General features: G+C 36.5%; 1 protein-coding gene across 3 annotated transcripts; it reads left to right on the top strand.

The window, feature by feature from the left end:
- Positions 1-612: 612 nt before the first annotated feature.
- On the top strand, positions 613-20,589 carry PSMC6 (proteasome 26S subunit, ATPase 6). 3 transcript variants are annotated; one of them, XR_004919270.2, is made up of 15 exons: positions 613-768; positions 1,781-1,860; positions 1,951-1,990; positions 2,245-2,297; positions 3,996-4,063; positions 4,716-4,830; positions 7,325-7,412; positions 8,953-9,014; positions 9,102-9,225; positions 9,581-9,642; positions 11,472-11,592; positions 11,735-11,815; positions 14,172-14,285; positions 15,583-15,654; positions 20,081-20,117. XR_004919270.2 is itself a non-coding variant. In XM_036098421.2 (14 exons), the coding sequence occupies exons 1-14, from the start codon at positions 642-644 to the stop codon at positions 20,197-20,199; spliced, it is 1,212 nt and encodes a 403-aa protein (XP_035954314.1). In that variant the 5' UTR covers positions 618-641; the 3' UTR covers positions 20,200-20,589. The 3 variants fall into 3 exon arrangements, 2 of the variants coding, with proteins under 2 accessions (XP_035954314.1, XP_035954316.1); XM_036098421.2 differs by lacking the exon at positions 14,172-14,285 and having other exon boundaries at positions 618-768; positions 20,081-20,589; XM_036098423.2 differs by lacking the exons at positions 9,102-9,225; positions 9,581-9,642; positions 14,172-14,285 and having other exon boundaries at positions 618-768; positions 20,081-20,589.
- The last annotated feature ends 1,111 nt before the right edge of the window (positions 20,590-21,700 follow it).

The raw sequence follows: 21,700 nt of genomic DNA on the forward strand, positions 1-21,700 counted from the left end.
TTTGCACTTGCTGTTTCCTCTGTCTGGAAGGTTCTTCACTTTGTTGCTTGGCTGGCTCCTATGTCAGATGCCTTCTAAATAAGTTCTCCTTACCTTGCTCTATAACATCACCATGTTTTATTTCCATTATAGTATTAATTACACCCTGAAATTATTTTTTAATCTCCCCACCAGATCGTATCCTTAGTACCTCATTCATTGAATGAGTAAGTGAATAAAATAGCCTCCTCCCGTTCCTGAAGGTCCTTGATAATAGTGTGTTATCCCAATAGGCTATCTGTGTTACCCGATAGTCCACTAGAACTATTTAGAGAGACTGCACATTGCCAACTTCACTGCCATCTCAGTTTGTCACAAAGTCTTCCGTGGTTTCCAGGACAGCCAGTGGTTTAACAATATCGAGACCTGAGGGGACGACCAGGACAACAGCTCTCTGCTCTACCTAGCACGACCTGCAGGGGACGGTGTGTGTGGAGGCCTTCTTCGGTGCGCGACGACGCTGTAGGCGAAACGAGACGCCGCAGAGGGAGGAGTGGAGTACAGAGGCGGAGCCAACCGGAAGGGGCGTGGTCGTCCACAAATCCGCGCCCCCCCGGGAGGCTTTCCTCCCTCGCCCCGCCCCTTCCCCCGCCCGGGCGGCCATGGCCATTCCCGGCATCCCCTATGAGCGACGGCTTCTCATCATGGCGGACCCTAGAGATAAGGCGCTTCAGGACTACCGCAAGAAGCTGCTGGAGCACAAGGAGATCGACGGCCGTCTCAAGGAGTGTGAGTGAACCTTTCTTTCCACACAATCCTATCCCTGGACGTGCTTCCGTCTCTAACAAAGCAGAGGCCCTTGGCCGAGCCCGGCAACCGAGCCCCAGGGATAAGAAGGCCTCGGTCCAGGGACAAGGCGCTTTGTCATCGGCCCTGAGCTTGGGAAGCACAGCCTCTTCGTGCGTAGAAACGGCCCAGTCTGGTCCAGGTGACAGAGAGAACATCCCCAGTTCTGAGATGGAAGTGGAAGAGGACGAGAGGAGGAGTGAGGAAGAAGTGGGCCAGGGATGTTTGCCAGGTTGGGGTGCAAGGAGGGCGGCGTAAGTGAGTCCCGGGACCCAGAGAGGAGAGACGTGAGTCAAGGAAACTCAAGCAAGATATGAGACTCGAGTTACTGGCTTGTTATTGGGGTGGAAAGCCAGAGCGGAGCTTGAGAGAGGAGTCCATCGGTGGGTCATAATAACCCTCCTCGTCTTTCCTCGTCTTTTGAGTTGTACTCCCATCAGGCACACAAGTTTCTCTTACCTCCTGAACTAAAAGGGTGCTTACATTTTTTCGTAGTGCACCTCCATTGAAAAGCCTGAGTGGTTTGATTAAATGGAGAAAGACCGTAACCATATAATTCTGTAGATCACTGCACCTGTTGACCTTATTTAGGGTCGAAGGCCATAGAGTAATAATCCATGCGGGTAGCTGAAGAGGTGAGGAAGGGTCTCTTTTATCATTCGGATTTGTAGTCTCAAAGAGTGTCAATATCTGTGAAGAATGTAGCAATGTTATGAATGTGCTTGAACAAGTATTGCCAATCAAGAAAATTAAAATACGGTGCTTTTTCTGTAACATTTCATTTTTAAACATGTCCCCTACAAACAGCATTATTTCTTTTGTGGTTTCATACAATGGATATAAAATATATGTAAAGTGAAATAGACTGAAATAGACTTAAGTAAAGTGATACTTAGTGACTTAAACTCATTTAGATTATTGTTTAATTAAAAATGTTCAAATTATATTATTTCAGTAAGGGAACAATTAAAAGAACTTACCAAGCAGTATGAAAAGTCTGAAAATGATCTGAAGGCCCTACAGAGTGTTGGACAGGTAGGTAATGGAGTTTGGGGTATAAGGAGTGATGGCAATTTGTTTTTTAGTTATTGGCAAAAAGTAATGCCTTTTTTCCCCCCCCCGCAGATTGTGGGTGAAGTACTTAAGCAACTAACTGAAGAAAAATGTAAGTGGATTGGACTGTTAATTAATAAAGAAAAGAAGAGTAGACTCCCCTTCCTCCCACCATGAACTTTTGAAAGGCTTATTAGTTTAATGATAATAATAAAGGTAGATGATATTTTTGCATAGACTGAGTTTTCTTTCAATTATTATCTTTTTGGAGGACAGAAATAAAACTCAACCTGCCATCAATGTGGATGTATATATTTATTTCCCACTTTCTATTTTTCAGTTTGTCCTTTCATTTTCTTCCTTTAGTCATTGTTAAAGCTACAAATGGACCAAGATATGTTGTGGGTTGTCGTCGACAGGTAACACTTTACATCTGTACAGTGCTTTGGTAAAAGTGCTTTCATATATGTTATTTAATTCTTGAGGTAAGCAGGTCAGGCATTATGCCCATAACTCCTAAAGGTGATTTGTTCAGATATAACTAACAAAACTTGAACTCAAAGCATGGACATTGACTTGGTAGTCTCTATTTTCTACTCTGACCACATTGCCTCGGTAAGCTCTACATATTTAGAAATCTAAGAATTTTATTTATTTTTATTTATTTTTTATTTTTAAAGATTTTATTTATTTATTTGACAAAGAGACACCGCGAGAGAGGGAACACAAGCAAGGGCAAAGGGAGAGGGAGAAGCAGGCTTCCTGCCGAGCAGGGAGCCGGACGCGGGCCTCGATCCCAGGGCCCTGGGATCATGACCTGAGCCAAAGGCAGACGCTTGACGACTGAGCCACCCAGGCGCCCCGAAATCTAAGAATTTTAGAATTGGAAAATATCTCAGACCTTTTTTTTTTTTTAAGATTTTATTTATTTGACAGAGCGAGAGATAGCGAGAGCAGGAACACAAGCAGGGGGAATGGGAGAGGGAGAAGCAGGCTTCCCACTGAGCAGGGAGCCCGATGTGGGGGCTCGATGTGGGGCTCGATCCCAGGACGCTGGGATCATGACCCAAGCCGAAGGCAGACGCTCAACGACTGAGCCACCCAGGCGCCCCCATCTCAGACCATTTTATTTTAATGTCTTTTTTGAAGAGACTTAGACCCTGTCAATTACTTATGTTTTATATTTAAACATTCAGAAATGTTGCTCAAAGACTTTTCTGTAGCCTAAGTTGATTTTGTATGAGTTCGTTTAGATTAGAATAGGCAAATTGAAATAACTGCAAATTTCATTTTGCCATCATAAAAAATGCCAACAAATAATAACCCAGGTGCCCCCAAAGCTATAGTTTTTAAAATAAATCTAAAGGGCATATTACCAAAGTAACACTGTACATCTTTTTTTTTTTTAAGATTTTATTTATTTATTCATGAGAGACAGAGAGAGAGAGGCAGAGGGAGAAGCAGGCTCCCAAGGAGCAGAGAGCCCGATGCGGGACTCAATCCCAGGACCCTGGGATCATGACCTGAGCCGAAGGCAGATGCTTAACCATCTGAGCCACCCAGGCGCCCCAACACTGTACATCTTAAACTTAAACTTATACAATGCTTTGTGCCAAATTTATTTAATAAAAAATAAATAAAAATAGACTTTAAAAGAAAAAAAAAAATGAAGGGCATACCTTTAAAGTGCTTCCCTTTCCTTCCCCCAAAATGTTCACTTAGAGATTTCTGTATAAATAATTTGGTACCAATTGCCAAAGTCATTATACTATAGTGCCTGAATCAAAATAATGAGCAAAACTGTATGAGATAGCCTTTGAAAGTAAAATACTAATACCCATTTCTTTCTTTAAAAATAAGGCCTTTTCCACCACAAACTTTATATATCAGTGATTTCACATTTCACCCTGAGATTGCATAAAGGGCATTCTTTTAAGGAAAATAACTTCGAATTATGACCTTTATAAGCCCTTCTGTCGGCATGGTGTTTATAGTCTGATATTAGTGTTCTCTCTGAAGGGTGAAAGTAATTATTTGACTTCTAAATATTGTGCTCTTGTTAGAGTATTATTTCCCCTTTTAACTGTTATGTAACACTTTTTGTTTTATAAAATTAGCTTGATAAAAGTAAGCTGAAGCCAGGAACAAGAGTTGCTTTGGATATGACTACACTAACTATCATGAGGTAGGTTTCTTATTCTATTTATTTTACTTTTATTTTAACAGAGGGAAGATTTTAGCCAAGATATATGCTTCTTTGGGGGGTGGAGGGACGGGGTAACTGGGCGATGAGTATTAAGGAGGGCATGTGTGGTGATGAGCACTGGGTGTTATACGCAACTAATGAATCGTTGAACACTTCATCAGAAACTAATGATGTACTCTATGTTGGCTAATTGAACATAATTTAAAAAACCCCAAAATATATGCTTTTTTTTTTTTTTAAGACTTTATTTATTTATTTGAGAGAGAGAGGTGTGTGCATGAGCGGGGGGGGGGGGGTGTTGGGAGTGGGAAGGGCCCAGGGAGAGGGAGAAGCAGACTCCCTGCTGAGCAGGGAGCCTGAAGTGGGGCTCTATTGCAGGACCCTAAGATTATGACCTGAGCCAAAGGCAGATGCTTAACTGACTGAGCCACCCAGGTGCCCCCAAAATATATGCTTCTTGAGATCAATGAGTATCTTGCCATTTTTCCCCTTTTACTAATTTCTATTTAATGTAAATGCATTTTTAGGAGATCATCTACAAGTGCTTGCATAAGCAAGTCATCTATACTCTGTCTATAGGCTGAGAGAAAATACATATTGTAAAAGAAAAATACATATCTTATCATTATAGATATTTGCCAAGAGAGGTGGATCCATTGGTCTACAACATGTCTCATGAGGACCCTGGGAATGTTTCTTATTCTGAGATTGGGGGACTATCAGAACAGATTCGGGAATTAAGAGAGGTTGGTAGTGTATGCTTTGTTCTCTGAACTTACTAATAAATAGTACTGGTTTTAAGACACCCAAAGGGAGAAAGAATGAAAGATTACTTTGTCCAAATAGTGGTTACTCAATATTATACATTTAAAATCTTGCTGAGAGAAAAATAGCACTGAATTTCTAGCTATGAAAATTATAGGTATTGTTAATTTGGAGATAATTTGGTGTTAGAAAAACCCTGCTCTTTTTGTGACAAAAAAAGAAAAAAAAAGCTAATAATTGATATAAATCTAATGCCCATGCCATTTGTGGTTTGGTTATCATAGGTTACTGGGGTCAGAGTACATTTGGATCGTGTGTAATACAGTTTTTCCCAGAACCTTATTAATGTTAGCTTCCCATCCTTAAAGTAAGTTACCTGTACCTTAAAATTTTTTTTTTAAGATTTTTAAATTTTTTTCTTTTAAGTAATCTCCACATCTAATGTGGGGCTCAAATTCACAACCCCAAGACTAAGAGTCGCATGCTTCACCAGCTGAGCCAACCAGGTGCCCCTGAACCTTAAATATTTTGTTTTGATAAAGCTGTTTGCTGCCATTTAAGAAAAATATTGGCTTTAGGGTAGCTTAAACCTTTTAAACTCTTGGGTGAAGAATCAAATCAGGATTTCCTTGCTTCATAGCACAGATGGCTTCTTAACAATTCTCCTTTTTTCATTTTTTATTTTTAAAGACTTTATTTATTTGACGAGAGAGGCACAGCGAGAGAGGGAACACAAGCAGGGGGAGTGGGAGAGGGAGAAGCAGGCTTCCCACCGACCAGGGAGCCTGATGCGGGGCTGTCCTGGGACCATGACCTGAACCGAAGGCAGATGCTTAATGACTAAGCCACCCAGGCACCCCGTCCTTTTTCTTTTTTTTTTTTTTTAAAGATTTTTTAAATTTATTCATTTGAGAGAGAGCATAAGCAGAGGGGAAAGGGAGAAGCAGACTCCCCACTGAGCAGGAAGCCTGACGCGGGCCTTGATCCTAGGACCTGGAGACCATGACCTGAGCTGGAGGCAGACACTTAACCATCTGAGCCACCCAGGCGCCCCAACAATTCTCTTTAAAGCAAATTACATTGTCCTATTGGTTTCATCTTAATTGAGAATGGAAATGTTTAGGAATAAATGAGGATAGTTAGTATGGCTTACATCATCTGATTTCAGTGCTAAGCCAGTAGTTTGAAGACATTAGCATATTAAGTTTTCTGGAACTCTTATTAAAGATACGGATTCCTAGGCTCTCTGCATGATTTTGATGCAGTAGATTGGGGGTGGGGCACAGGAGTTAGCATTTAAACAAGCATTCCAGGTGATTATGAAACCAAATTGTTTTTGACCATACTTGAGGAAGGACTAGCATCATTACAAATAAAAGTCTATTCTCACTTTGTAGTTAATGAAAGGGCAGCAGAGGAAGAATGAGTGCTTCATGGAACTGTGAGATCTTGTCTTTTACAGTGATTTGCTGCATCAGCCATAGGAGCAGAAAGTCTTTTTGTCTCTCTCTCTTTCTCATACACACACACGCACACACACACACACACCCCACAAAACATGCACATGCAATACTCTCTTCCATCTGCAGACGCTAAGAATATTGATTTCTTACACTTTTTGTTTATTTTAATCATACCTGGTGGACATGACTATTCAATAGAAGCTTATTTCTCAAGTTACTGGTACTATAAGGAGTTTAATTTGGGCAGTCACACCCTCAATTTTTCTATTCTCCAGCTTTCTTTCTTTCTTTTTTTTTATTCTCCAGCTTTCATTGCTTGAATCAATCTTAGTAGGAGATTGAGAGCAGAATATATGGTTCTTTTTTTTTTTAAGTTTATTTTTTTTTCATAATCAACACCCATTGTAGGGCTTGAACTCATGATCCCAAGATGTAAGAGTCACATGCTGTCCCAACTGAGCCAGCCAGGTGCCCTGAAATATGATTCTTTTAAGGCTGTTATGACAAAATGACAGTATGAAAATTTTATATGCCTTTTCTCCTAATGGCAGTTCTAACTTACTAAATTTCCCCATTTTGTAATTATTTTGTGTTGTAGTCCCAAATGCAAAATAATATAGATCTTTTTTGTTTTTTCTTTTTTGCTTACCTGATTTTTTTGTAGTGTGATTTTTCATTGAGGCTTAATTTACATTCAGTAAAATGTACAGATTTTAAGTGTACAATTCAAATATGTTTTGACAAATTAGGTGCTTGTGTAACCATCACTTTAGTCAAGTGTATAGTTTGTTAAAATAGCTACAGACTTTTAAATTTTTACATAATTAAAAAAATATCTCTTAAATCTACCTGAAGAATAACCTCTAGTAAATGGCTTTACATAGCATGGAATTTTAGATCTATTATGAATTATAATGTATATATCTAACTATGCTGATATTTCACTTAAAGTATTTTAAAGTTCATCAAAATCTTTACTGACTTTTTAAGAAACAGTCAACTTCTTTTCTAGGTGATAGAATTACCTCTTACAAACCCAGAATTATTCCAGCGTGTAGGAATAATACCTCCAAAAGGCTGTTTGTTATATGGACCACCAGGTTAGTGTTGAATTATGTCTGACCTACTAATAAATGAATGAATTAAGGAATAAAAAAAGTAAGGTGAAAATTTAATGTGGGCTATTTTAGCCTACACTCTGTTTAGAGTAAGGAAGAAATAGGAGATGTCTGTCTACTATTCTCTCAGGTATGCTTAGTCCTTTTGTGCCTCATAGGATGTGCATCTTAACATGCCATATGATTCTGGTGCATTGGTCCTGTGTGGTTCACAGACCTCTGGCTGTTCCTGAAACACTTCGAGGGAGTCTGCAAAGTCAAACCTTACTTCGGTAATACTTAAGACGTTAGTTACCATTTTCACTCTGTTGACTTCTGTGCTGATGGTGGAAAAGCAGTGTGGGTAAAACTGCTCATTCCATAGCATGAGTCAGTTAAGTCAGTGACGTGAAATGGTACAAGTAGTCATGGTGTTATTGACTGCTCATACTTGCAGTATTTAAAAAAATGTGTTTCACTTTTAGTTGTTCTTGGTGAAGCCGTAAAAGTTATTTTTATTAAATCTTGATCTTTGAATAATGTTTTATATTCTATGTGATCAAATGGGAAATACATGTAAAGTATTTCTGTTGCATCCTGAATAGGATAGTTATCTCTAGGAAAAGCACTTGTGCCTTGAGTTGTCAGCTGAATTAGCTGCTTTTCATAGAATATCATTTTTACTTGAAAACATAATTTACAGACATTCTGTCATTGTCAGACTGGTTTTTGATTATTCAGACTGGTTATTGCTTATCTGGCAAACCTTTTTTTCAAAAATGAATGAAGTTAGCCTGTTAGGTTAAAACAACTGACACCATCTGTAGCCAGTGATAAATTTGAGCTTTCAAATGAAAATTAGGTTTTCAAAACTTATGACAGCTTTTTAAGAGAGTGCACATGTGTAGGGATTGGGAGGAGGGGAAAGGGAAAGAGAATCTTAAGCAGGCTCCACACTCAGCAGGGAACCCAACGCTGGGCTCCAGCTCACAACCCTAAGATCATGACCTGAGCTGAAATCAAGAGTTGGACCTTAACCAACTGAGCCAGGCGCCCCCATCTGAGAACTTTCTGATGTTAATACTTAAAAGATGAGATGAGATTGGTGATATTAACAAATATGGCTTTTAAATATTATATAATGAAAAATGCCAACATTTGGAAGATTTTCATAACTCACTGAACCAGTAGTTTCCAAATAACCAATAGTTGTTGTTACGATATCATGCATAGGTAAAAGATCCATTCATTATGCAGGATAGACCAATGATTATAATGTAACAGACTTCTGTAGTGTCTGTAAATAGGGGTTGATATATTTTTGAAGATATGTATTCAGCATGTTTAGAATTATAAGGGATATTTTGAATAAAATTTAAAATTTTAATATTGCAAGTTGAAGTGCTTTAGAATTTTAAATGGAAATTCTCTTTAGGATTTAGCTTTCATTTTGCAAAATTTACTGTTCAGAGGATAACATATAAAAGGCTTTTGAGAATTTGTTTTGCTTTCCGTCTAATTAGGACTTCTTTTGTCATTTTAGGCACAGGAAAAACACTCTTGGCACGAGCTGTTGCTAGCCAGCTGGACTGCAATTTCTTAAAGGTAAAGGGAAGATTCTTTTTGTAGCTGTTGAAATTAAATTTTATTTGAATTGTCTTATGTTTACCTTAATGTTTTTCCTTTAATCAGGTTGTATCTAGTTCTATTGTAGACAAGTACATTGGTGAAAGTGCTCGTTTGATCAGAGAAATGTTTAATTATGCCAGGGATCATCAACCGTGCATTATTTTTATGGATGAAATAGATGCTATTGGTAAGAATAACACCTTTTAAAGTTTATTTTGAACTTTTTTTGAAAGTGTTAGGAAATTTCTTAAAAATCTAAAGGAACCGCACTCCTTCACTTCTGATTGCAATTTGTGTGAAGTAGCAAAATGAATTGAATGTTACTTTAAAAAAAATTCTTAAGAAAGTTTAACCAGTTTTAATTTGACATTGACAAAAGAGAAACATCATACCCAAATCAATTCTAACTTTGTCAGTATAATTCTTACTATTTAATTTTTATCTTGATTTTTTAACTCCAGACACTATTATTCTGTCTTCTTAAATGATGGTTGTAGAAGAAAAGAGTAACTCATATGCGAGTTTCCATATCATTATTTTAGGTGGTCGTCGGTTTTCTGAGGGTACTTCAGCTGATAGAGAGATTCAGAGAACTTTGATGGAGGTAATATTTGGTAAAGGGGGTTTAAAAAGAAGGCAGTGTGTATTAAATGAAAACATTGGATATTTGAAGGTCAAAATATGTAAAATGGTTTAAATGAAGAACACACTTAAGGGGTGCTGGGTGGCTCAGTTGGTTGAGTGTCCATCTCTTGATTTCAGCTCAGGTCATGATCTCAGGGTTATGGGATCAAGCCCCAAGTCAGGCTCCATGCTCAGCAGGGAGTCTGCTTGAGATTCTTTCCCTCTGCCCCTCCCCTTGCTCGCAGGCTTTCTCAAATAAATAAATGAATCTTTAAAAAAAAAAAAAACACACTTAAATATAAAATTTGAAAATATTGCCAGGAATAAACACATTTCTTTACCACAATCTCTAGTAAGAAAATGTCTATTTATTGGAAAGTAATAGGGGTATTTACAAAATTCTATATGATGTATAGCTATACTACTCCATGTATTTTGAGCATACCAGCCATTCAGATATTTAAATTGTATATCCTTCTGATATTCACATACGAGAACGTGGTCTTGCACTAGTTTCATTAAGACATTTTATAAGTAATGGACGTATTGAAACTGGTGGCAATAAATGAGTTACAATTATGAATGACTAAATCACTAAAATCACTAACATTTTCCTCTATTGCTGAGAATAAGAAGAAACTATAAAATAGTTTTGATAATTGAAGAAGATGGATGATGGAATATTAGAATGTACATAAGGCCTTTCCCCACTCCAAATTCTGTGAAAGTGATGGCAAGATCCCAAACATTTTTCAGCTTCTACAAAGAAGAGCTAGGTAGCATAAGTAATAGTGTCAAATTCTATCTCAGTAGGGGTATTTGAAAAGGACTCTTTATGAATTATAATGATCTGCTCAAAATATATACAGTATTTTCAAATTAGTTCTATACTCCTGGAAACCTTCAATTGAGATATTTTGAAACAACACAGATGCTAGTCTTTTTTTTCTTTTTTTTAAGATTTCATTTATTTGTCAGAGAGAGGGAGAGAGAGAGCACAAGCAGGGGGAGCAGCAGGCAGACGGAGGAGCAAGCTACCCACTGAGCAAGGAGCCCAATGCGGGACTTGATCCCAGGACCCTGGGATTGTGACCTGAGCCAAAGGCAGATGCTTAAACGGCTGAGCCACCCAGGCATCCTGCACTGATGCTAGTCTTACTCACGTAACTGATATGTTGTCAGCTATCAGATATTTTTGGAAAAGAAATAGACGTATTGTTAAGCTAGCTATATTTTAGAGTTTGTTGAATGCAGTTAGGTTTTTCAATATTTATTCAAGAAAACTTTAGTAATTGAAGGAAATATGCTTAGTGTCTCAGTATTTCTATGTATAGTAGAATTATTTGAAAAGATATTTGATTTATTATCAGATTTGTAGAAATGTCATTGTATCTGGTAATCTGAATGTAAATTTTATGTTTGGCATACCGTAATACTGTATACATTAGATTTTATTAATAATGTTTTTAAAAGTAACTGAAAAAAATTTGAACGTTGGAAATCAGATCCAAATAGTTTAATTTTATAACACTTGGCTAGATGGAAACCTTCAGATTTATTAAAACTTTTTGATAGCTATAAGAAGGTACATTGTTCAATAATCTATCTCAGAACTTCAAGGCTGAAAAATCTATCCCTTTGTATAAGAGAAAGAAGAGATAGTCCATCAAATGGTCATTCTGGAGGTGGCATACTATCTGTAGACAATGTATTTCATAGTATTAGACATATAGAAGATGTGTACTGTATATTTTTTAATGGTTGGGATATTCTGTAAAAATCTTTCAATAATTTTTATAAATTTATTAGTTACTGAATCAAATGGATGGATTTGATACTCTACATAGAGTTAAAATGATCATGGCTACAAACAGACCAGATACACTGGATCCTGCTTTGCTTCGTCCAGGAAGATTAGATAGAAAAATACGTGAGTTAAAGTTCTTTACCTGCTGTATGTTCTCTTTGTCTATGTCCACTTCTCTTTCCATATCCCTTCCTCACCCCCTACTTTGTTTAAAAAAACAAAAAACCTAACTGCAAAAGAATTTCTTATAATTTTTTATTTTCAGATATTGATTTACCAAACGAACAAGCAAGATTAGATATATTGAAAATCCATGCAGGTCCGATTACAAAGCATGGTGAAATAGGTAAGGAAATAACCTATTTTATATATATTTACATTGGGTAAATGAAGCAAAATGCTACTAGATATCACTGATAGTCTACCAAATCTGGTTTTAAATTCAGCAAACGGGCGCCTGGGTGGCTCAGTCGTTAAGCGTCTGCCTTCGGCTCAGGTCATGATCCCAGGGTCCTGGGATCAAGCCCCACATCGGGCTCCCTGTTCAGCGGGAAGCATGCTTCTCCGTCTCCCTCTGCCCCTGCTTGTGTTCCTGCTCTCGCTGTGTTTCTCTCTGGCAAATAAATAAATTAAAAAAATCTTAAAAAAAAAAAAAGCTATAAAAAATAAATAAATTCAGCAAACATGGAGATCTTAAATTCAGCTAATATTTATTGAGCATCTTTTGTATGTTAGGAATTGTTCTAAGTGCTGGGGATATAACAATGAACAAAACAGACAAACTCCTGCCTTATAGAACTCATATTCTTGTCAGAAAAGACAGACAAGGTCAGTAAAATGTTTAGTATATTAGATGATGATATGTGCTATGGAGAAAAATAAAGCAAGAAAAGGGAAATAAGTAATGCCAGGAGCCAGAATGAATAGATACATTTTTAAATGGAGGTGAGATGGGGGAAGCAGAGGGAAGCCTTAACCAAGTAGGTGATTTTTAAGCAATGACCTGAAAAGGTGAAGGAACTAGGTATAGGTATTTGGGGGAAAATGATACAGAGGGAACAGCAAGAGAAAGACCTTGAAGCAGGTGTATGGCTGGAACATTCTAGGAGTAGCAAAGATGCCAAGGTGTCTTTGGCAGAGTAAATGGGACAGTGGTAGCAAGAGAAGTCATAGAAGTGATGGGAATCAGATTGTGTACAGCCTTATTGAGGTCATTGTGTAGGAACTTTGGCTTTTATTTTATTTTTTATTTTTGTCATTGGAAGATTGTGAGCAGAGGAATGATATGATCTTACCTTATGTTATTTTTAACTTTGTAGTGTAGAAAATTAGAAATACATACAAGTAGAGATAAGAGAATAACAAACTTCTAACCCTAGGTTACTCATCCCCTACCTAGCTTTAATAATTATTAACTCTTGGCCAATCTTGTTTAATCTGTAATCTCTTCCACCTCTTACCTTCCTTCTGTATTTTTAAAAAGCAAATCCCAGGCATTGTATCATTTCATCTGTAAATATTTTGAAATTGACTTATGTTAAATAAGATCATTCTGGTTGCATGTAGAGGGGCAAGGATAGAAACAAGAGGATCAGTTAGGAGGATATTTCAATAATCCAGGCAAAAGATGGTGGTGTGGTCCAAGGTGGTACCAGAGTCTTAAAATAATGAGATTCTGGACATATTTTGAGATTAGAGGTGACAGGGCTTGCTAATGAATCAGATGTGGAGTGTGAGCTGAAGAGAAGAACCAGGGAAGACTTAGGTTTTTGACTCACGCAACTAGAAAGATGGAGTTGTCATCAATTAAAATGGGGGAAGACTGGAAGGATTAGGTTTTAAAGGGGGAATAAGGACTTTGATTCTGAATATATTAAAGCTGAGATGCCAATTAGATACCAAATAAAGATGTTGATTGGTAATTCTGTATGCATCAATAGTTTATTGGGGTGGTCTATGCTGGTGATATAATTGTGATAATAACAGCATAAAATTATTTTTAAAGTCTTGAGATTAGATGAGATTTCTGAGGAAGTAAATGTGGATAGAGAAGAGGTTCAACAACTGAGCTGAGATAATTCCAATATTAAGAAGTTGAGATGAAAAACCATCAAAGGAGACTGAGAAGGTATAGTCACAGAGGGGAATTAAACCAGAAGCTGGTGATGTCCTGGAAGATAAATGAAGAAATTGTTACAAGGAGGGAGTAATTCTCTGTTAAATGCCGACAGTGGGTCAGAAAAAGACTTCTGAGAATGGACCTTTGGATTTACTATGTGGAGATTATTGGTGACGTTATCAAAGCAATTTCTTTGGAGCGGTGAGTGTAAGAGCCTACCTCAGATGGGTTTCAAGGAGATTGTAGGGAGAGGCTTTGAGTTCAGATATTTCTTTCAAGGAGTTCTGCAGCAAAGGGAGAAGAGAAGAAATGTAGCTGTAGTGGAAATGGAGATGAAGATTTGGAGGAGCTTTAAGATGGAAGAATTTACAACACTTTTTAATGCTAATGCGAGTGATCTAGGAGAGAGAGAGAAATTGATGATGCACTTTCCTTGAAGAGAGGTTGGCCCTGTCTATGAGCATAGACTTTTCATTTATGAGAATAGGAGGAAAGGCAGAATAAATAGATGCTGATGATGATAGTATCTCAAATATGGCAAAAACTTGTAGAATTTTTCTTCTGAATGTGTTTATTTTCTCAGTGAAATAGGAAGCAAATTCAGAGTGAAGATGGGGAATTGTTAGACATTTGAGGACAGGAGAGAAATTATAAAATCGTTCTCTTCAGAAGTGAGAGAGTGCACTCTAGGAGAGAGGTCAGTGGGCCAAATTCTATCTGCCTTCTCTTCCTGTAAATAAAGTTTTATTGTAACAACCACTCCAGTTTGTTTATATATTGTCTGTGACTGGTTTCCCACTACAATATCAGAAATGAATAGTTTTGACAGAGGCCACATGGCCTGCAAAGCCTAAAATATTTACTCTCCAGCCCATTACAGAAAATTTGCTGACTCCTTGACTAGGGGATTATTATACTGTTCTAGTATAATTGCCAGGCAGCTTTACAAACCCTTAGAAATTAGTGGTCCAAAAATGATTACAAATAGTTGATTATTGCCTCTCACTAATTTTCTCATTGCTTATGTGAAAATAGTTTTGAGCTGGGAAGACTGAGCTAAACTAGGGATGCCAATTTTTTGGCATAGGTTTTTTCAATACTGAGCTCTTGCTAGGTGCCAAATACTGTGCTAACCTTGGGAATCCCTGCTCTCAGGATGCTTACATGAACTTGAACCTGAATGAAAATTAATTAATGAGTATCTGTCTAATTTCAAATAGAGATTGACATACTGTAGATGGCCTGACAATGGGTATCTTATCAGAATTACACTGTAGTAGCCCATGCTGTCTCTTATTATTTCTCTCCTTATTCTGTATCAAGTCCTTAATTGCTATTCCAAACCAATAACTCTTTATTTCAAGTCTGTCATGTGGATAAAAAGGTCGCATAACCATTACTGTTATCATAGATCTGATACTTCATCACTTGGAGCTTGCACAGGAACCAGAAAAGCTAGCCATTTAAAATAGTTGTTTAAAAATATAGGATTAAAAATATGAAAATGATTTCTGATGACCATTTTTGGTATATTTTATATTAATGTCACTAAATTTCATTGTGGTTAACAGTTGGTTCTGAATGTTCTAGGTTTATTCAAATTAAAGATTTGGTTACAGTTTTTATAAGAGTCATGGCTTCACAGATAACTCAAGTTCATGTGTATATAACTTTCACTGCATAGAAACAGGTTAAGATACTTTCAGATCTTGATGCTATTTCTTCGTTTTAAAGTTTCAGAAGTACAGTATTTCTGTTTAGTGCTGGTTTACTTAACAAAAGTATAATTTTTGGTGGTTAATATTGTGAAGGCCTTGCTAAATATTGTGGAGGAATGTTAACAGAGACGATGCCTAGTTGATCAAATTCAAAGCAAGCTCTGCAGTTAAGTTTTCCATATCAGCATAAATCAAGAAAAGGTCTAATTGTTTTATTTTATTTTATTTTTTTATCTTTTTATTTATTTCTAATTTCCAGTATTTTTTCCTAAACAGATTATGAAGCAATTGTGAAGCTTTCAGATGGCTTTAATGGAGCAGACCTGAGAAATGTTTGTACTGAAGCAGGTATGAATTTAAAGTGCAGTTTTTACTATTGATTTTGATTTGTTTAATTTGCTAAAACTGTGTTTGGGTTTATTCAAAAGCAGAGCCCGGGCTTTGCAAGGATATGGGTGCTTGGTTTTTTGAGAATTGATTCCAAGAAGCAGGAGAGAACAGGCAAGTGAGTTGGAAAGAAGCAAAGCTATAATAAGGGTGCACCATTGATGTAGATGCTGTAGATGGGGGGGATTTGATTTGATGAGACCTCAGAGAAACAGAATGCCTTCCAGGATTACTTGGCTGAAATACAGAGACTGGAGCATTTCTTTACCAGCTCTCATCCTCCATGAGAATTTGCCCTTGGGGATGTTAACTCCTTTATACTTATGGATGCCTTAGGGCAGAATGTGGAAAGACCTGCATGTGATAGCATGCTGGCCCCCTGAAGTCTGAGACTGTACAAAACTGTTTGCCACACCTCTGGCTGAAATCAGACTGGGCCAGCACCAGAAGTATTCTGCTGCAAAATGGTAACATGTTTTCTGATACTAGTCTGTTAACAGTAAGCTTTGCAAGATTGATTTGTGAATTTTGTGATCATGCAACTTGTGTAAAATTAATTTTTTTTTTTAAAGATCTTATTTATTAGAGAGAGAACAGGGGAAGGGCAGAAGGAGAAGGGAGGCTGAGCAGGGAGCCTGCCCTTTGGGGCTTGATCACAGGACCCTTGGGATCATGACCTGAGCTGAGGCAGATGCTTAACCTACTGAGCCACCCAGGCACCCCAAATGTAATTGTTTTTTAATACAATTTTCTCTGTGGATTGTGTGATCCTATTTTTATTTTATTTCTGGTACCAAGTGGCTTTAAAACCATAGGTAAGAGTCATTTAGTCTTCGTCTTCCACACAGAATCTTAAAATTAAAAAAATTAGTGGTGCCTGGGTGGCTCAGTTGGTTAAGCGTCCGACTCTTGATCTCAGCTCAGGTCCTGATCTCAGAGTTGTGAGTTTATTATAATAATAATAAAAAAATTTAAAAAATAATTTTTACAGTAGTTTTTATAGTTACTGACTTTTCATAGGTTGTGGGTGAATACTTTTTAAGTATACAATATGTGATTTCCTCTTGTTTTTATATCACCTATAGCCTTATTTTAACATTTCTTATAAATTAAATAGTGTTTAAAGATGTTACTCAGTCATGGCTTCTCCGTAATAGTATCTTCATGGGTATATTGTGACTCAGTATCTGGATCAAAAATCTGCAGGTCTAGAAACTCTCTCAGTACAGATCAGAGTAAATCATGCTCACAAAAGACTTACTAATACACAAAAAATGTTATGTGGTAAACTTGCATGTGGCTTGAACTATTTGGAATAACTTATCACATTCTCTTCCCAAAATCTATACTGGACCAAATTACTAGAATACTGCTTTGGTAAAACTGGAATCCAAACAAAAGCAATGTCATAATCCTAAAGGTTGATACCATCAAATTATGATACTTGCTTTTTTTTTTCCAGTTTTATTTATTTATTTATTTATTTTTATTGTTTTTTAAAGATTTTATTCATTTGAGAGAGAGAGAGCACAAGCAAGGGGAGAGGCAGAGGGAGAGGGAGAAGCAGACTCCCTGCTGAGCTGGGAGTCCGACATGGGGCTCGATCCCCAGGACCTGGAGATCATGACCTGAGCCAAAGGCAGATGCTTAACCATCTGAGCCACCTAGGAGCCCCTTTTTTCAGTTTTATTGAGAAATAATTTACATATATCACCACATAAGTCTATGTTGTACAGGATGATGGTTTGATTTATATTTATTGTGTAATGATTACCACAGTAGTTCAGCTAACATTTATCTTCTCATAGAGATACAATTAGAAAAAAGGAAAAATGGGGTGCCTGGGTGGCTCAGCCATTAAGCGTCTGCCTTCGGCTCAGGTCATGATCCCAGGCTCCTGGGATCGAGCCCCGCATCGGGCTCCCTGCTCGGCGGGAAGCCTGCTTCTCCCTCTCCCACTCCCCCTGCTTATGTTCCTTCTGCTCGCTGTGTCTCTCTCTGTCAAATGAATAAAATCTTTAAAAAAAAAAAAAGAAAGAAAAAAGGAAAAATAGTTTCTCCTTGTAATAAGAACCCTTAGGATTTACTCTCTTTCCTATATATCATATAGCAATATTAGCAATAGTCATCATGTTGTACATTACATCCCTGATACTTATTTATTTCATAACTAGAAGTTTGTACCTCACATATTTTTTTTAAAAAAGTTATTTTTAGCTGGGGTGCCTGGCTGGCTCAGTAGGTAGAGCATGAACTCTTGATCTCTGCGTCATGAGTTCAAGTCTCATGTTGGGTATAGAGCTTACTTAAAAAAAAAAAAAAAATATATATATATATATATATATATATATGTGTGTGTGTGTGTGTGTATATTTTAGCTGTTTCCAGTAAAGAGCTATAACTTCTGTGTGGATTACAATTTTAGCTTTTTAAATGGCCTGGGATATTCATATTTGGAGACACAGAAATTCTTTGGTTTTCTTTTTATTAGACTTTATTAGACTTCAAGCCTTTTATGCTAACATATCTTTCTGTAATTGAAAATAAACTTGATTCAGTTATAGTTGTCTTTTCCATTGAAATCCTGAGATTATCATCCTGTTTGGATTAGAATGTATCTCACATTTAGTCATTCACTAAACAATGATTTGGAAATAGTCATGCACAAAGTTTGGAAAAATCACTACCTACTTTAGTTGTAGTTTTAAAACAGGTTTTAAAACTTCACTATTAAAAGACTAGAAATTTCTGGGGCACCTGGGTGGCTCAGTCGTTAAGCATCTGCCTTTGGCTCAGGTCATGATCCCGGGGTCCTGGGATGGAGCCCGGCATTGGGCTCCCTGCTCCGCGGGAAGCCTGCTTCTCCCTCTTCCACGCCCCTGCTTGTGTTCCCCCTCTCTCTGTGTCTCTCTGTCAAATAAATAAATAAAATCTTTAAAAAAAGATTTAAAAGACTAGAAATTTCCATTCACCTGATTTCTGAGTACAACATAGACTATTTCCAAGCCTATATAGAAATCTTGAAAGGAAAGATAGAAAGTAACCCTTAAAATTTTCTCTTCCACTGATTGTATGTAAGTGAAAGTCAATATAAGCAGATCTTCAATGAAAATATTAGTAGGATTCATTTAATTAGCAGATAGTGATAACTTACTAGCTTTAGCTTATGAAATTAGGATTGTCTCAAAATCTTGGACCCATATCTATGATAATACCTAATGTTTCAAAAAACACACACACACAAAACTTTTACCCCTTTATCAAGTAGTATTTGACAAGTAAAATAACTTGAGTTTTCCAAGTTTGTGATACTTGAATATCAAAGTCATATAAAAATATCGATTTGTACATAAGGTAAATTTTAATATGTGAATAATGGCATTGGTTTTTGATATAAAGCCCAGTGTTGACTTTAATTCCTATTCTCTAAGCTTTTGATTATTAACAAGGAAAGACTATCAAAATTACTGGAGGTGTTTTGTGTTTTTCCAAATCATACATGTGTTCCCTCCTTCCAGGCAATTGTTGCCTATAGAGTTAAGAAGCTACTGCTTAAAATGTGTTTTGTTGATAGTTGAGTTGTGTTTATTTTGCTTTTTCAGAATGTCATTGGATACAGGGACTGTGTGAGCTAGATTTTAAATATCCAGATAGTTGTCTCATTGTTGTCTAGCTATTGGTTTGGAAAATAATGCTCACTATAGTTAAGTAATTGAACAAGGATGGTTGTTTTTAACAGATTAGAGCTACTGGCTCAGAAGTAGTAAATCTAGGCTCCTTCACATTTTTTCTGTAGAATTAGTTTTTGTAAAAAACATTTTTTTGAGATATAATTGACAAATAGCATTATGTTAATTTCAGGTGTACAGCATAATTATTTGATATTTGTTTTTATTGTGAAATAACCCCTACAATAAATCTAGTTAACATCCATCACCACATGTAGTTAACAAGGTATTTTTTCTTGTGATGAGAACTTTTAAGATCGACTCCCAGCAATTTTCAAATATACAATACAGTATTTTTTTTTTTTAAGATTTTATTTACTTATTTGTCAGAGAGAGAGGGGAGCAGCAGGCAGAGGGAGAAGCAGGCTCCCTGCTGAGCAAGGAGCCCAATGTGGGACTTAATCCCCAGGACCCTAGGATCATGACCTGAGCCGAAGGCAGATGCTTAACTGACTGAGCCACCCAGGCATCCCTACAATACAGTATTATTAAGTCGTGTCACCATGCTGTATATTGCATCCCCAGGACTTATTTTATAATTGGAAGTTTGTGCCTTTTGACTGTCTTCACCCATTTTGCCCACCCCCCCTTAGTTTTCTTCTAATTAACAAATTATTCACACATTATATACAGCAGTCATGTTGTTTTATTCTCCACAGGTATGTTTGCAATTCGTGCTGATCATGATTTTGTAGTACAGGAAGACTTCATGAAAGCAGTCAGAAAAGTGGCTGATTCTAAGAAGCTAGAGTCTAAATTGGACTACAAACCTGTGTAATTTTCTGGAAGTTTTTGATGGCTGCATGACAGATACCGGGCTTAATGTAAAAATAAAATTAAGGAAAATAATGTATGTATTGGCAATGATCTCATTAAATACATATGAATAAAAATAAGTATGAATAACATTGTAAAAATTAGTAATTCAGTAATTCTACTTTTAAGATTGGTACAGAAGAAATTTGTATGTTTGTTAATGTTGCATTTATTGCAGCAGAAGTTATAAGACTATGTTAAAGCTTTTCGTATTTGCTGTGTGAGCATTTTGTAAAACATTAAAAGTAGTTTGAAATAGTACAAGAGAGCATTTCTTATGACTTATTTTATATCATTTGTTTTCCTCATCCTAAAAAGTTGAATAAAATCTGTTTGATTCAGTTCTCCAACACATATTTTTGTCTTTTTTAAAAGTACTTTTATTATAGTCCTTTAAATTCTTTAGTAAATAAACTATTTAATAACCAAAATGAGTTGTATTTAGATGATGGGCTTTTGAATTTTAAAACTGTACCCACACTCAGTGTTCCTAAGAGTTGTTATACAAAGCATAGACATGTATGTCTATATTGATAATGGAAGGTCTTTGTTTACTCTTCACCTACTATGATTAGGCTGTGCGATAGTTAATTGAAAAAGTACATGCACATCCATAACCTTTTTTTAGATTATGATTAAAAGTAATATTTGCTAACAAATGTGACTTGGTTTTCTTGATTTATGTGAGATGATCGTTCCCTTTTTAGAATGTTAAGGTCTGGACCCTCTTCCCAGAAAAAGTCACACATACATACACACAATTTTGCATATACTAAAAGGAGATTTATTATTTCCCAAGCTCACCCATTGACTGTAGGTATCTATGGATACCAAGCTAAGAGTGTCTGATGTAGGGGATGTTGATGTCAGAAATGTTCAAAGCAAAAGTTCTGTTACCTACACACAATTCTTTTTATATCATGTGGAATTAAAGCCTTAACAAATTAAAATAGGAAATCATCATTGGGCATCAATTGAGATCTTATTAAAGGTGCTGTTTAAATCCAAATTGACTTCAGTTTAATAAAGACTAAAGAATGTATGATATATGATGTGGGTAATTATACAATCATTCTTCAAATTAAAAACTTACTAGCAGAGTATAGTGTGTCTTTTTATAACTGTAAGAGGTAGAGAACAGTTTACATAGTGGTAGAGAAAATGGAGCACTCAAGCTAACCAAATAAATTACTGAACAAGTTCTATTTCTATATATGTTGGCAGTGTGTTTCATAAAAATGACAATATAAAAATAATACGATGTTTGTCAAGGGGGTCTTGGTCAAATATCCGTGTGATTCTTTTAACTTTATTCATTGTAATTAACAATTTAGTTAATGACTTTCTCACCTTTCTACTTTGGTGTTTTTTTTTTTTTTTTAAGAATCAGTTTGGTTTACAAATCTTGAAAGTTTAAGTGTGGATTCTTCTGCTTCTACGTTTGGTTTTCCTCATCTGTTTAA

Source organism: Halichoerus grypus, chromosome 8 (genome assembly GCF_964656455.1).
Source record: "Halichoerus grypus chromosome 8, mHalGry1.hap1.1, whole genome shotgun sequence".
NCBI lineage: Eukaryota > Metazoa > Chordata > Mammalia > Carnivora > Phocidae > Halichoerus > Halichoerus grypus.